Source organism: Phyllobates terribilis, unplaced genomic scaffold (assembly GCF_046119375.1).
Source record: "Phyllobates terribilis strain yellow unplaced genomic scaffold, ASM4611937v1 Scaffold_11__3_contigs__length_659146591, whole genome shotgun sequence".
Classification (NCBI taxonomy): Eukaryota; Metazoa; Chordata; class Amphibia; order Anura; family Dendrobatidae; genus Phyllobates; species Phyllobates terribilis.
The window spans coordinates 566168382-566183519 of NW_027362771.1; the positions used below are offsets into that span (position 1 = coordinate 566168382).

Here is a 15138-nt window from a genome sequence, read left to right on the forward strand (position 1 = left end):
TCCAAACGCAATGTGGTGTCCGCTAACAATTTGAGCCGATTTTCCATTCAATTTGTTAGCGGATACCATGTTGCATTTAGAGAGTCCCTGCGTGCCCAAACATTGGAGCTCCCCCACAAGTGACCCCATTTTGGAAACTAGACCCCCCAAGGCACCTATCTAGATGAATAGTGAGCACTTGGAACCCCAGGTGCTTCACAAATTGATTCATAAAAATGAAAAAGTGTTTTTTTTTTTCACTTTTTCATTTTTACGAATCAATTTGTGAAGCACCTGGGGATTCCAAGTGCTCACTATGCATCTAGATAGGTGCCTTGGGGGGTCTAGTTTCCAAAATGGGGTCACTTGTGGGGGAGCTCCAATGTTTGGGCACACAGGGTCTCTCCAAACGCAATATGGCGTCCGCTAACAATTTGAGCTGATTTTCCATTCAATTTGTTAGCGGACACCATGTCGCGTTTGGAGAGCCCGTGATGTGCCTAAACAGTGGAGCTCCCCCACAAGTGTCCCCATTTTGGAAACTATACCCCTCAAGGATTTTATTAAGGTGTATAGTGAACATTTTGAACCCAGAGGTACGGCACAGAATTTGTTTACATTAGGTCATCATATTGAATAAGTTATTATTATTCTTGAGCGCAAGTGCTCGCTACTTGAGTTTGCATCGGGTACTCAGGTATGCACCATGTACAGCGTGTGCTCGAGTGACATGCTCGAGTCCCTGCTCCGCATGTTTCACGGTTATTAGACACCCAAAAAAAAACATGCGGGGATCGCTCGTGCATGGCAGGCAATCCCCGTAAAGTTTTTTGGCCGCGAAGCATATGGGGCAGAGACTCGAGCATGTCACTCAAATACCCACGATACTCAATGCATACCAGAGCACCCGATGCAAACTCAAGTAGCGAGCACTTGCTCTCAACACTAGTCGCCATATCGTCATCTTTTTTTCTTACTTTTGAAAAAAATCCCAACCCCAGCCCTAGCCCTAGCACAACTCTAGCCCTAGCACAACCCTAACCCTAGCACAACCCTAGCCCCAGCACAACCCTAGCCCCAGCACAACCCTAGCCCCAGCACAACCCTAGCCCCAGCACAACCCTAGCCCCAAACCCAGCCCTAACCCTAGCCCAATCCTAACCCAAGAGTTTATTTTTGACGCCGTTCCTTGTGCGGTATAAGTGATTAGACGACTTTATTCTTTGGGTCGGTGTGATTACAGCAATGCCAGAATCATATGGGGTTTTTATGACTGACAGCTGTCACACACTAAAAGACGCATTTTTTGTAAAATCTAGTTTTTGCATCGCCATATTTTGAGAGCTATAATTTTTCCAGATTTTGGCAGACAGTCATGTGACAGCTCGTTTTTTGCGGGATGACTTGACGTTGTTATTGGTGCCATTTTCAGGCACGTGACATTTTTTGATCGCTTTCTATTCCGATTTTTGGGAGGCAGAATAAACAAAAACCAACAATTCAGGAATTGTTTTTTTTTTTTTTTTAATTCTGTTCCGCGTGTGGTAAAATTGATGAGGTAGCTTTATTCTTCGGGTCAGTACGTTTACAGCGATACCACATTTGTATCATTTTTCTATGTTTTGGCGCTTATACACAATAAAAGCTATTTTATAGAAAAAAATATTTTTTAGTATCGCTTTTTTCTGAGAGCTATAACTTTTTTATTTTTCGGCTGATGGAGCTGTGTGGCAGCTTGTTTTTTGCGGAACGAGATGACGTTTTCAGCGGTATCATTTTTATTTATATGCGTCTTTTTGATCGCGTGTTATTCCACTTTTTGTTTGGCGGTATGGTGATAAAGCATTGTTTTTTGCTTTGTTTTTTTTTTTTTTTTTACCGTGTTCACTGAAGGGGTTAACTAGTGGGACAGTTTTATAGGTCAGGTTGTTCCGGACGCGGCGATACCAAATATGTGTACTTTTATTGTTTTTTTTTTATTTTTTTTATAATAATATTTATTGATGGGTACATTATATTTTTATTTTTGGTGTATTATTTTTTTTATTTATTTATTTATTTTTTTTCTACTTTCACACAGTTTATACACTTTATTACTTTGTCCCACTCTGGGACTTTCACTTTTTTTTTTCTGATCGCCTGCATGGCACAGGAATGGAGCACCATCCCTATGCCATGAAGGCTGTCAGAAGTGCACAGTGTGAAGATTGCTTGGAGATGCACTGCGCATGCCCAAGCAATCTTCCTGCTCTCTGGTGACCCGGATGTTGTCATGACGACATCGGGTCGTCATGGCAACACCCGGGAAGCCTTTGCAGACTGCGCTGGAAGCCAGAAGAGGAGGTGAGTATCGCCGATCACCTCCCCTTGCCCCCGCAATGCCGAGATCGACTTCGATCGCAGCATCATGGGGGTTAATGTGTTGGGAGCGGTGCAGGACCGCTCCCTGCACATAGTACCGGGTGTCAGCTGTGACAATCAGCTGACACCCGGCGGCGATCGCGCCCGCACAGCCTGTGTGCGCGCGCGATCGCGATGACGTACTAATTCGGGTCTGGCTCTTAAGTCCCAGGGCACAGACGCGTATTAGTACGTCAGATATTATTAAGGGGTTAATCATCATCACACATGGTGACTCTTTACTGAGCAAGCAGTGAGACTATGGATTCTTTACTATATGAGCAGTGACACTATGGATTCTTTACTGTATGAGCAGTGAGACTATGGATTCTTTACTGTATGAGCAGTGAGACTATGGATTCTTTACTGTATTAGCAGTGAGACTATGGATTCTTTACTGTATTAGCAGTGAGACTATGGATTCTTTACTGTATGAGCAGTGAGACTATGGATTCTTTACTGTATTAGCAGTGAGACTATGGATTCTTTACTGTATGAGCAGTGAGACTATGGATTCTTTACTATATGAGCAGGGAGACTATGGATTCTTTACTATATGAGCAGTGAGACTAAAGATTCTTTACTATATGAGCAGTGAGACTATGGATTCTTTACTATATGAGCAGTGAGACTATGGATTCTTTACTGTATGAGCAGTGACACTATGGATTCTTTACTATATGAGCAGTGAGACTATGGATTCTTTACTGTATGAGCAGTGAGACTATGGATTCTTTACTGTATTAGCAGTGAGACTATGGATTCTTTACTATATGAGCAGTGACACTATGGATTCTTTACTGTATTAGCAGTGAGACTATGGATTCTTTACTGTATGAGCAGTGAGACTATGGATTCTTTACTGTATTAGCAGTGAGACTATGGATTCTTTACTGTATTAGCAGTGAGACTATGGATTCTTTACTGTATGAGCAGTGAGACTATGGATTCTTTACTGTATTAGCAGTGAGACTATGGATTCTTTACTGTATGAGCAGTGAGACTATGGATTCTTTACTATATGAGCAGGGAGACTATGGATTCTTTACTATATGAGCAGTGAGACTAAAGATTCTTTACTATATGAGCAGTGAGACTATGGATTCTTTACTATATGAGCAGTGAGACTATGGATTCTTTACTGTATGAGCAGTGACACTATGGATTCTTTACTATATGAGCAGTGAGACTATGGATTCTTTACTGTATGAGCAGTGAGACTATGGATTCTTTACTGTATTAGCAGTGAGACTATGGATTCTTTACTATATGAGCAGTGACACTATGGATTCTTTACTGTATTAGCAGTGAGACTATGGATTCTTTACTGTATGAGCAGTGAGACTATGGATTCTTTACTGTATTAGCAGTGAGACTATGGATTCTTTACTGTATTAGCAGTGAGACTATGGATTCTTTACTGTATGAGCAGTGAGACTATGGATTCTTTACTGTATTAGCAGTGAGACTATGGATTCTTTACTGTATGAGCAGTGAGACTATGGATTCTTTACTATATGAGCAGGGAGACTATGGATTCTTTACTATATGAGCAGTGAGACTAAAGATTCTTTACTATATGAGCAGTGAGACTATGGATTCTTTACTATATGAGCAGTGAGACTATGGATTCTTTACTGTATGAGCAGTGAGACTATGGATTCTTTACTGTATTAGCAGTGAGACTATGGATTCTTTACTGTATGAGCAGTGAGACTATGGATTCTTTACTGTATTAGCAGTGAGACTATGGATTCTTTACTGTATTAGCAGTGAGACTATGGATTCTTTACTGTATGAGCAGTGAGACTATGGATTCTTTACTGTATTAGCAGTGAGACTATGGATTCTTTACTGTATGAGCAGTGAGACTATGGATTCTTTACTATATGAGCAGGGAGACTATGGATTCTTTACTATATGAGCAGTGAGACTAAAGATTCTTTACTATATGAGCAGTGAGACTATGGATTCTTTACTGTATGAGCAGTGAGACTATGGATTATTTACTGTATTAGCAGTGAGACTATGGATTATTTACTGTATTAGCAGTGAGACTATGGATTCTTTACTATATGAGCAGGGAGACTATGGATTATTTTCTATATGAGCAGTGAGACTAAAGATTCTTTACTATATGAGCAGTGAGACTATGGATTATTTTCTATATGAGCAGTGAGACTATGGATTATTTTCTATATGAGCAGTGAGACTATGGATTATTTCCTGTACAAGCAGCGAGATTATAGATTCTTTACTATATGAGCAGTGAGACTATGGATTCTTTACTGTATTAGCAGTGAGATTATGGATTCTTTACTGTATTAGCAGTGAGACTATGGAATCTTTACTGTATTAGCAGTGAGACTATGGATTCTTTACTGTATGAGCAGTGAGACTATGGATTCTTTACTGTAAGAGCAGTGAGACTATGGATTCTTTACTATATGAGCAGTGAGACTATGGATTCTTTACTATATGAGCAGTGAGACTAAAGATTCTTTACTATATGAGCAGTGAGACTATGGATTATTTTCTATATGAGCAATGAGACTATGGATTATTTCCTGTACAAGCAGCGAGATTATAGATTCTTTACTATATGAGCAGTGAGACTATGGATTCTTTACTGTATTAGCAGTGAGACTATGGATTCTTTACTGTATGAGCAGTGAGACTATGGATTCTTTACTGTGTGAGCAGTGAGACTATGGATTCTTTACTGTATTAGCAGTGAGACTATGGATTCTTTACTATATGAGCAGTGAGACTATGGATTCTTTACTGTATGAGCAGTGAGACTATGGATTCTTTACTGTATGAGCAGTGAGACTATGGATTCTTTACTGTATTAGCAGTGAGACTATGGATTCTTTACTGTATGAGCAGTGAGACTATGGATTCTTTACTGTGTGAGCAGTGAGACTATGGATTCTTTACTGTGTGAGCAGTGAGACTATGGATTCTTTACTGTATGAGCAGTGAGACTATGGATTCTTTACTATATGAGCAGTGAGACTATGGATTCTTTACTGTGTGAGCAGTGAGACTATGGATTCTTTACTGTATGAGCAGTGAGACTATGGATTCTTTACTATATGAGCAGTGAGATTATGGATTCTTTACTATATGAGCAGTGAGACTATGGATTCTTTACTGTATTAGCAGTGAGACTATGGATTCTTTACTGTGTGAGCAGTGAGACTATGGATTCTTTACTGTATTAGCAGTGAGACTATGGATTCTTTACTGTATGAGCAGTGAGACTATGGATTCTTTACTGTGTGAGCAGTGAGACTATGGATTCTTTACTGTATGAGCAGTGAGACTATGGATTCTTTACTATATGAGCAGTGAGATTATGGATTCTTTACTATATGAGCAGTGAGACTATGGATTATTTACTGTATTAGCAGTGAGACTATGGATTCTTTACTGTATGAGCAGTGAGACTATGGATTCTTTACTGTATTACCAGTGAGACTATGGATTCTTTACTGTGTGAGCAGTGAGACTATGGATTCTTTACTGTATTAGCAGTGAGACTATGGATTCTTTACTGTATGAGCAGTGAGACTATGGATTATTTACTGTAAGAGCAGTGAGACTATGGATTCTTTACTATATGAGCAGTGAGATGATGGATTCTTTACTATATTAGCAGTGAGACTATGGATTCTTTACTGTGTGAGCAGTGAGACTATGGATTCTTTACTGTATTAGCAGTGAGATTATGGATTCTTTACTGTATTAGCAGTGAGACTATGGATTCTTTACTGTATGAGCAGTGAGACTATGGATTCTTTACTGTATGAGCAGTGAGACTATGGATTCTTTACTATATGAGCAGTGAGACTATGGATTCTTTACTGCACGAGCAGTGAGACTATGGATTCTTTACTATATGAGCAGTGAGACTATGGATTCTTTACTGTGTGAGCAGTGAGACTATAGATTCTTTACTGTATTAGCAGTGAGACTATGAATTCTTTACTGTACGAGCAGTGAGACTATGAATTCTTTACTGTATGAGCAGTGAGACTATGGATTCTTTACTATATGAGCAGTGAGATTATGGATTCTTTACTATATTAGCAGTGAGACTATGGATTCTTTACTGTGTGAGTAGTGAGACTATGGATTCTTTACTGTATTAGCAGTGAGATTATGGATTCTTTACTGTATTCGCAGTGAGACTATGGATTCTTTACTGTATGAGCAGTGAGACTATGGATTCTTTACTGTATGAGCAGTGAGACTATGTATTCTTTACTATATTAGCAGTGAGACTATGGATTCTTTACTATATGAGCAGTGAGATTATGGATTCTTTACTATATGAGCAGTGAGACTATGGATTCTTTACTGTATTAGCAGTGAGACTATGGATTCTTTACTGTATGAGCAGTGAGACTATGGATTCTTTACTGTATGAGCAGTGAGACTATGGATTCTTTACTGTGTGAGCAGTGAGACTATGGATTCTTTACTGTATTAGCAGTGAGACTATGTATTCTTTACTGTATGAGCAGTGAGACTATGGATTATTTACTGTAAGAGCAGTGAGACTATGGATTCTTTACTATATGAGCAGTGAGACTATGGATTCTTTACTGCATGAGCAGTGAGACTATGGATTCTTTACTGTATGAGCAGTGAGATTATGGATTCTTTACTGTATGAGCAGTGAGACTATGGATTCTTTACTGTATGAGCAGTGAGATTATGGATTCTTTACTGTATGAGCAGTGAGACTATGGATTCTTTACTGTATGAGCAGTGAGATTATGGATTCTTTACTATATGAGCAGTGAGACTATGGATTCTTTACTGTATTAGCAGTGAGACTATGGATTTTTACTGTGTGAGCAGTGAGACTATGGATTCTTTACTGTATTAGCAGTGAGACTATGGATTCTTTACTGTATGAGCAGTGAGACTATGGATTCTTTACTGTATTAGCAGTGAGACTATGGATTCTTTACTGTGTGAGCAGTGAGACTATGGATTCTTTACTGTATGAGCAGTGAGACTATGGATTCTTTACTATATGAGCAGTGAGACTATGGATTCTTTACTATATGAGCAGTGAGACTATGGATTATTTACTGTATTAGCAGTGAGACTATGGATTCTTTACTGTATGAGCAGTGAGACTATGGATTCTTTACTGTATTAGCAGTGAGACTATGGATTCTTTACTGTGTGAGCAGTGAGACTATGGATTCTTTACTGTATTAGCAATGAGACTATGGATTCTTTACTGTATGAGCAGTGAGACTATGGATTATTTACTGTAAGAGCAGTGAGACTATGGATTCTTTACTATATGAGCAGTGAGATTATGGATTCTTTACTATATTAGCAGTGAGACTATGGATTCTTTACTGTATTAGCAGTGAGACTATGGATTCTTTACTGTGTGAGCAGTGAGACTATGGATTCTATACTGTATTAGCAGTGAGACTATGTATTCTTTACTGTATGAGCAGTGAGACTATGGATTATTTACTGTAAGAGCAGTGAGACTATGGATTCTTTACTATATGAGCAGTGAGACTATGGATTCTTTACTGCATGAGCAGTGAGACTATGGATTCTTTACTGTATGAGCAGTGAGATTATGGATTCTTTACTGTATGAGCAGTGAGACTATGGATTCTTTACTGTATGAGCAGTGAGATTATGGATTCTTTACTATATGAGCAGTGAGACTATGGATTCTTTACTGTATTAGCAGTGAGACTATGGATTCTTTACTGTGTGAGCAGTGAGACTATGGATTCTTTACTGCATGAGCAGTGAGACTATGTATTCTTTACTGTATGAGCAGTGAGATTATGGATTCTTTACTGTATGAGCAGTGAGACTATGGATTCTTTACTGTATGAGCAGTGAGATTATGGATTCTTTACTATATGAGCAGTGAGACTATGGATTCTTTACTGTATTAGCAGTGAGACTATGGATTCTTTACTGTGTGAGCAGTGAAACTATGGATTCTTTACTGTATTAGCAGTAAGACTATGGATTCTTTACTGTATGAGCAGTGAGACTATGGATTCTTTACTGTATGAGCAGTGAGACTATGGATTCTTTACTGTGTGAGCAGTGAGACTATGGATTCTTTACTGTATTAGCAGTGAGACTATGAATTCTTTACTCTATGAGCAGTGAGACTATGGATTATTTACTGTAAGAGCAGTGAGACTATGGATTCTTTACTATATGAGCAGTGAGATTATGGAATCTTTACTATATTAGCAGTGAGACTATGGATTCTTTACTATGTGAGCAGTGAGACTATGGATTCTTTACTGTATTAGCAGTGAGATTATGGATTCTTTACTGTATTAGCAGTGAGACTATGAATTCTTTACTATATGAGCAGTGAGATTATGGATTCTTTACTATATTAGCAGTGAGACTATGGATTCTTTACTGTAAGAGCAGTGAGACTATGGATTCTTTACTATATGAGCAGTGAGATTATGGATTCTTTACTATATTAGCAGTGAGACTATGGATTCTTTACTATATGAGCAGTGAGACTATGGATTCTTTACTGTATGAGCAGTGAGACTATGGATTCTTTACTGTATGAGCAGTGAGACTATGTATTCTTTACTATATGAGCAGTGAGACTATGGATTCTTTACTGCACGAGCAGTGAGACTATGGATTCTTTACTATATGAGCAGTGAGACTATGGATTCTTTACTGTGTGAGCAGTGAGACTATGGATTCTTTACTGTATTAGCAGTGAGACTATGACTTCTTTACTGTACGAGCAGTGAGACTATGAATTCTTTACTGTATGAGCAGTGAGACTATGGATTCTTTACTATATGAGCAGTGAGATTATGGATTCTTTACTATATTAGCAGTGAGACTATGGATTCTTTACTGTGTGAGCAGTGAGACTATGGATTCTTTCCTGTATTAGCAGTGAGATTATGGATTCTTTACTGTATTAGCAGTGAGACTATGGATTCTTTACTGTATGAGCAGTGAGACTATGGATTCTTTACTGTATGAGCAGTGAGACTATGGATTCTTTACTATATGAGCAGTGAGACTATGGATTCTTTACTGCACGAGCAGTGAGACTATGGATTCTTTACTATATGAGCAGTGAGACTATGGATTCTTTACTATATGAGCAGTGAGACTATGGATTCTTTACTATATGAGCAGTGAGACTATGGATTCTTTACTGTATGAGCAGTGAGACTATGGATTCTTTACTGTACGAGCAGTGAGATTATGGATTCTTTACTGTATTAGCAGTGAGACTATGGATTCTTTACTGTATGAGCAGTGAGACTATGGATTCTTTACTATATGAGCAGTGAGACTATGGATTCTTTACTGTATGAGCAGTGAGACTATGGATTCTTTACTGTATGAGCAGTGAGACTATGAATTCTTTACTATATGAGCAGTGATACTATGTATTATTTACTGCATGAGCAGTGAGACTATGAATTCTTTACTGTATTAGCAGTGAGACTATGGATTCTTTACTATATGAGCAGTGAGACTATGAATTCTTTACTGTATGAGCAGTGAGACTATGAATTCTTTACTGTATGAGCAGTGAGACTATGAATTCTTTACTGTGTGAGCAGTGAGACTATGGATTCTTTACTGTATGAGCAGTGAGACTATGGATTCTTTACTGTATGAGCAGTGAGACTATGGATTCTTTACTATATGAGCAGTGAGACTATGTATTATTTACTGCATGAGCAGTGAGACTATGGATTCTTTACTGTATGAGCAGTGAGACTATGAATTCTTTAATGTATTAGCAGTGAGACTATGGATTCTTTACTATATGAGCAGTGAGACTATGGATTCTTTACTGTATGAGCAGTGAGACTATGGATTCTTTACTATATGAGCAGTGAGACTATGGATTCTTTACTGTATTAGCAGTGAGACTATGGATTCTTTACTGTATGAGCAGTGAGACTATGGATTCTTTACTGTATTAGCAGTGAGACTATGGATTCTTTACTGTGTGAGCAGTGAGACTATGGATTCTTTACTGTATGAGCAGTGAGACTATGGATTCTTTACTATATGAGCAGTGAGACTATGGATTCTTTACTATATGAGCAGTGAGACTATGGATTATTTACTGTATTAGCAGTGAGACTATGGATTCTTTACTGTATGAGCAGTGAGACTATGGATTCTTTACTGTATTAGCAGTGAGACTATGGATTCTTTACTGTGTGAGCAGTGAGACTATGGATTCTTTACTGTATTAGCAATGAGACTATGGATTCTTTACTGTATGAGCAGTGAGACTATGGATTATTTACTGTAAGAGCAGTGAGACTATGGATTCTTTACTATATGAGCAGTGAGATTATGGATTCTTTACTATATTAGCAGTGAGACTATGGATTCTTTACTGTATTAGCAGTGAGACTATGGATTCTTTACTGTGTGAGCAGTGAGACTATGGATTCTATACTGTATTAGCAGTGAGACTATGTATTCTTTACTGTATGAGCAGTGAGACTATGGATTATTTACTGTAAGAGCAGTGAGACTATGGATTCTTTACTATATGAGCAGTGAGACTATGGATTCTTTACTGCATGAGCAGTGAGACTATGGATTCTTTACTGTATGAGCAGTGAGATTATGGATTCTTTACTGTATGAGCAGTGAGACTATGGATTCTTTACTGTATGAGCAGTGAGATTATGGATTCTTTACTATATGAGCAGTGAGACTATGGATTCTTTACTGTATTAGCAGTGAGACTATGGATTCTTTACTGTGTGAGCAGTGAGACTATGGATTCTTTACTGCATGAGCAGTGAGACTATGTATTCTTTACTGTATGAGCAGTGAGATTATGGATTCTTTACTGTATGAGCAGTGAGACTATGGATTCTTTACTGTATGAGCAGTGAGATTATGGATTCTTTACTATATGAGCAGTGAGACTATGGATTCTTTACTGTATTAGCAGTGAGACTATGGATTCTTTACTGTGTGAGCAGTGAAACTATGGATTCTTTACTGTATTAGCAGTAAGACTATGGATTCTTTACTGTATGAGCAGTGAGACTATGGATTCTTTACTGTATGAGCAGTGAGACTATGGATTCTTTACTGTGTGAGCAGTGAGACTATGGATTCTTTACTGTATTAGCAGTGAGACTATGAATTCTTTACTCTATGAGCAGTGAGACTATGGATTATTTACTGTAAGAGCAGTGAGACTATGGATTCTTTACTATATGAGCAGTGAGATTATGGATTCTTTACTATATTAGCAGTGAGACTATGGATTCTTTACTATGTGAGCAGTGAGACTATGGATTCTTTACTGTATTAGCAGTGAGATTATGGATTCTTTACTGTATTAGCAGTGAGACTATGAATTCTTTACTATATGAGCAGTGAGATTATGGATTCTTTACTATATTAGCAGTGAGACTATGGATTCTTTACTGTAAGAGCAGTGAGACTATGGATTCTTTACTATATGAGCAGTGAGATTATGGATTCTTTACTATATTAGCAGTGAGACTATGGATTCTTTACTATATGAGCAGTGAGACTATGGATTCTTTACTGTATGAGCAGTGAGACTATGGATTCTTTACTGTATGAGCAGTGAGACTATGTATTCTTTACTATATGAGCAGTGAGACTATGGATTCTTTACTGCACGAGCAGTGAGACTATGGATTCTTTACTATATGAGCAGTGAGACTATGGATTCTTTACTGTGTGAGCAGTGAGACTATGGATTCTTTACTGTATTAGCAGTGAGACTATGACTTCTTTACTGTACGAGCAGTGAGACTATGAATTCTTTACTGTATGAGCAGTGAGACTATGGATTCTTTACTATATGAGCAGTGAGATTATGGATTCTTTACTATATTAGCAGTGAGACTATGGATTCTTTACTGTGTGAGCAGTGAGACTATGGATTCTTTCCTGTATTAGCAGTGAGATTATGGATTCTTTACTGTATTAGCAGTGAGACTATGGATTCTTTACTGTATGAGCAGTGAGACTATGGATTCTTTACTGTATGAGCAGTGAGACTATGGATTCTTTACTATATGAGCAGTGAGACTATGGATTCTTTACTGCACGAGCAGTGAGACTATGGATTCTTTACTATATGAGCAGTGAGACTATGGATTCTTTACTATATGAGCAGTGAGACTATGGATTCTTTACTATATGAGCAGTGAGACTATGGATTCTTTACTGTATGAGCAGTGAGACTATGGATTCTTTACTGTACGAGCAGTGAGATTATGGATTCTTTACTGTATTAGCAGTGAGACTATGGATTCTTTACTGTATGAGCAGTGAGACTATGGATTCTTTACTATATGAGCAGTGAGACTATGGATTCTTTACTGTATGAGCAGTGAGACTATGGATTCTTTACTGTATGAGCAGTGAGACTATGAATTCTTTACTATATGAGCAGTGATACTATGTATTATTTACTGCATGAGCAGTGAGACTATGAATTCTTTACTGTATTAGCAGTGAGACTATGGATTCTTTACTATATGAGCAGTGAGACTATGAATTCTTTACTGTATGAGCAGTGAGACTATGAATTCTTTACTGTGTGAGCAGTGAGACTATGGATTCTTTACTGTATGAGCAGTGAGACTATGGATTCTTTACTGTATGAGCAGTGAGACTATGGATTCTTTACTATATGAGCAGTGAGACTATGTATTATTTACTGCATGAGCAGTGAGACTATGGATTCTTTACTGTATGAGCAGTGAGACTATGGATTCTTTACTGTATGAGCAGTGAGACTATGGATTCTTTACTATATGAGCAGTGAGACTATGGATTCTTTACTGTATGAGCAGTGAGACTATGTATTCTTTACTGTACAAGAACTGTGACTATGGAAAGTTTTGCTAAAACAAGGTCAATTGTCATTAAAGTGTGGGAAAGACTTAGTGCAACACAAAGGGAAGAGAGAAAGGAAGCCAAGACTCTAGGGAAAGGGGGAAGTGGAGACCTCCTGGCTGATAGAATATCACCCTGTCTCCCCTAACGTCCCTATATTGGCTCTTCACCAATCGCCGCACGCATTCCTCGCCCTGTCTTTCCCTGGCGTTTGGCTAAGGCTAGGGAAGGGAGGAGATGAGCACTAGTCGATCCCCACTTAACACTAAAGACAACAAGGGAGGACAAACAGGGGGAAATTGCTTAGCTTTAGACGACTCCAGACAAATGCGCACACGTCCTCAGCACCAGAGAGGAAGAAGTGCTGCTCTTGCTAAAGCCTCCACAAGGAGTAATGAATCATGCTGGCACCTCCCTTTGGAACACAGCAGTTATTTATACACCCAGGCCAGGGTGTTAATTAGCCAGAGGAAGGTAGCCGCTGGGTCCTACAGACTTCCTCTAAGAAGGTGTCTGTAATGCCGAACGTAGAGATCTCCTGCAAACAACTGCAGGGCGACTGTCTGTCAATTCTGACACACCCGTGACATCAATTTCAACAGGTTGAAGAAGGGCCTGGATGCCTTTTTTGAAAAATATAATATTACAGGTTGGAGGTCCTATACTGTAGAACTGAGGTGCAGAACATTTTTTGGTCGAAGGGCCACATATTCATACTGATCCTGAAGGGCAGCAAAAAAATGTAAAGGGGTATTAACATGAATGCATCAGCAGAACCAGGTTTTGAGTATATAAGAAGGATTTGGAAAGTTTCTGCTCCAAAAAATCAATGTGAACACACCCAAACTGAAAACTAAATTTTGAGGATTTTTCAGTTTTAACACGAAGCACGTCATGGATTGCTACATCAGAACTACCGTCAGTGCCTGGAAGCAGTGCCAGAACCACCATTAGTACATAAAAGCAGTGCCAGAACCAACGTTAGTACATGAAAGCAGTGCCAAAGCCACCGTCAGTACAGGAATACATAACCAAGCTTAGCACAGTGATCAATTGCAGTTTCAGGTCAGCCCCATATTCTCTTGTATCACATAAACCTGCAACTCCCAGTATGTCCTTAACACTGGTAAAGAGATACTGGGAGTTGTGGTTACTAGCCATCTTATAGGTGACATCTTCTCTGATTGAATTAGTTCCCATTCCTTTTGTCTCAGCATAGTACATACATCATTATGAGATTTCACACTTGGAACTCATCTCTGCAGATTTCCCTCTTCTCCGTCTTCAGCAGCACTTCCTGACATGGTGCCCTTAAAAATAAAAGTATCATTGTACTGCCCCATAAATAAAAATATCTCCCATGCTGTGCCTCTGAATAAATAATTGCCCCTCACATAATATTCCCCCACCCTACCCGCCTCCATAATGTCCCTCCCACACTGCCCCTTCCAAGAATGTCCCTCCCACACAGTTCCTCTCCATAATATTCAACCTCACACTGCCCCTCTCCATAATGTCCTTCCCACACTGCTCCTCTCCATAATATCCTTCCCACACTGCTCCAGTCCATAATGTCCTTCCTTCACTGCTCCTCTCCATAATATCCTTTCCACACTGCTCCATAATGTCTTTCCCACACTGCTCCTGTCCATGTCCTTCCCACACTGCTCCTCTCCATAATGTCCTTCCCACACTGCTCCTGTCCATGTCCTTCCCACACTGCTCCTCTCCGTAATATCCTTCCCACACTGCTCCTGTCCATAATGTCCTTCCCACACTGCTCCTCTCCATAATGTCCTTCCCACACTGCTCCTCTCCATAATGTCCTTC

At 39.0% G+C, this 15138-nt stretch overlaps 1 protein-coding gene across 1 annotated transcript in view; it reads left to right on the plus strand.

Moving 5' to 3' along the window:
* Positions 1 to 2248: 2248 nt before the first annotated feature.
* The window catches only part of RDH8 (retinol dehydrogenase 8), a 74575-nt gene continuing 61685 nt past the window's right edge, over positions 2249 to 15138 (plus strand). The window contains exon 1 of the mRNA XM_073654127.1: positions 2249 to 2322. Within this exon, the coding sequence (XP_073510228.1) occupies positions 2271 to 2322 (52 nt within the window). The 5' untranslated portion in view covers positions 2249 to 2270. The remainder of the gene's footprint in view (positions 2323 to 15138) is intronic.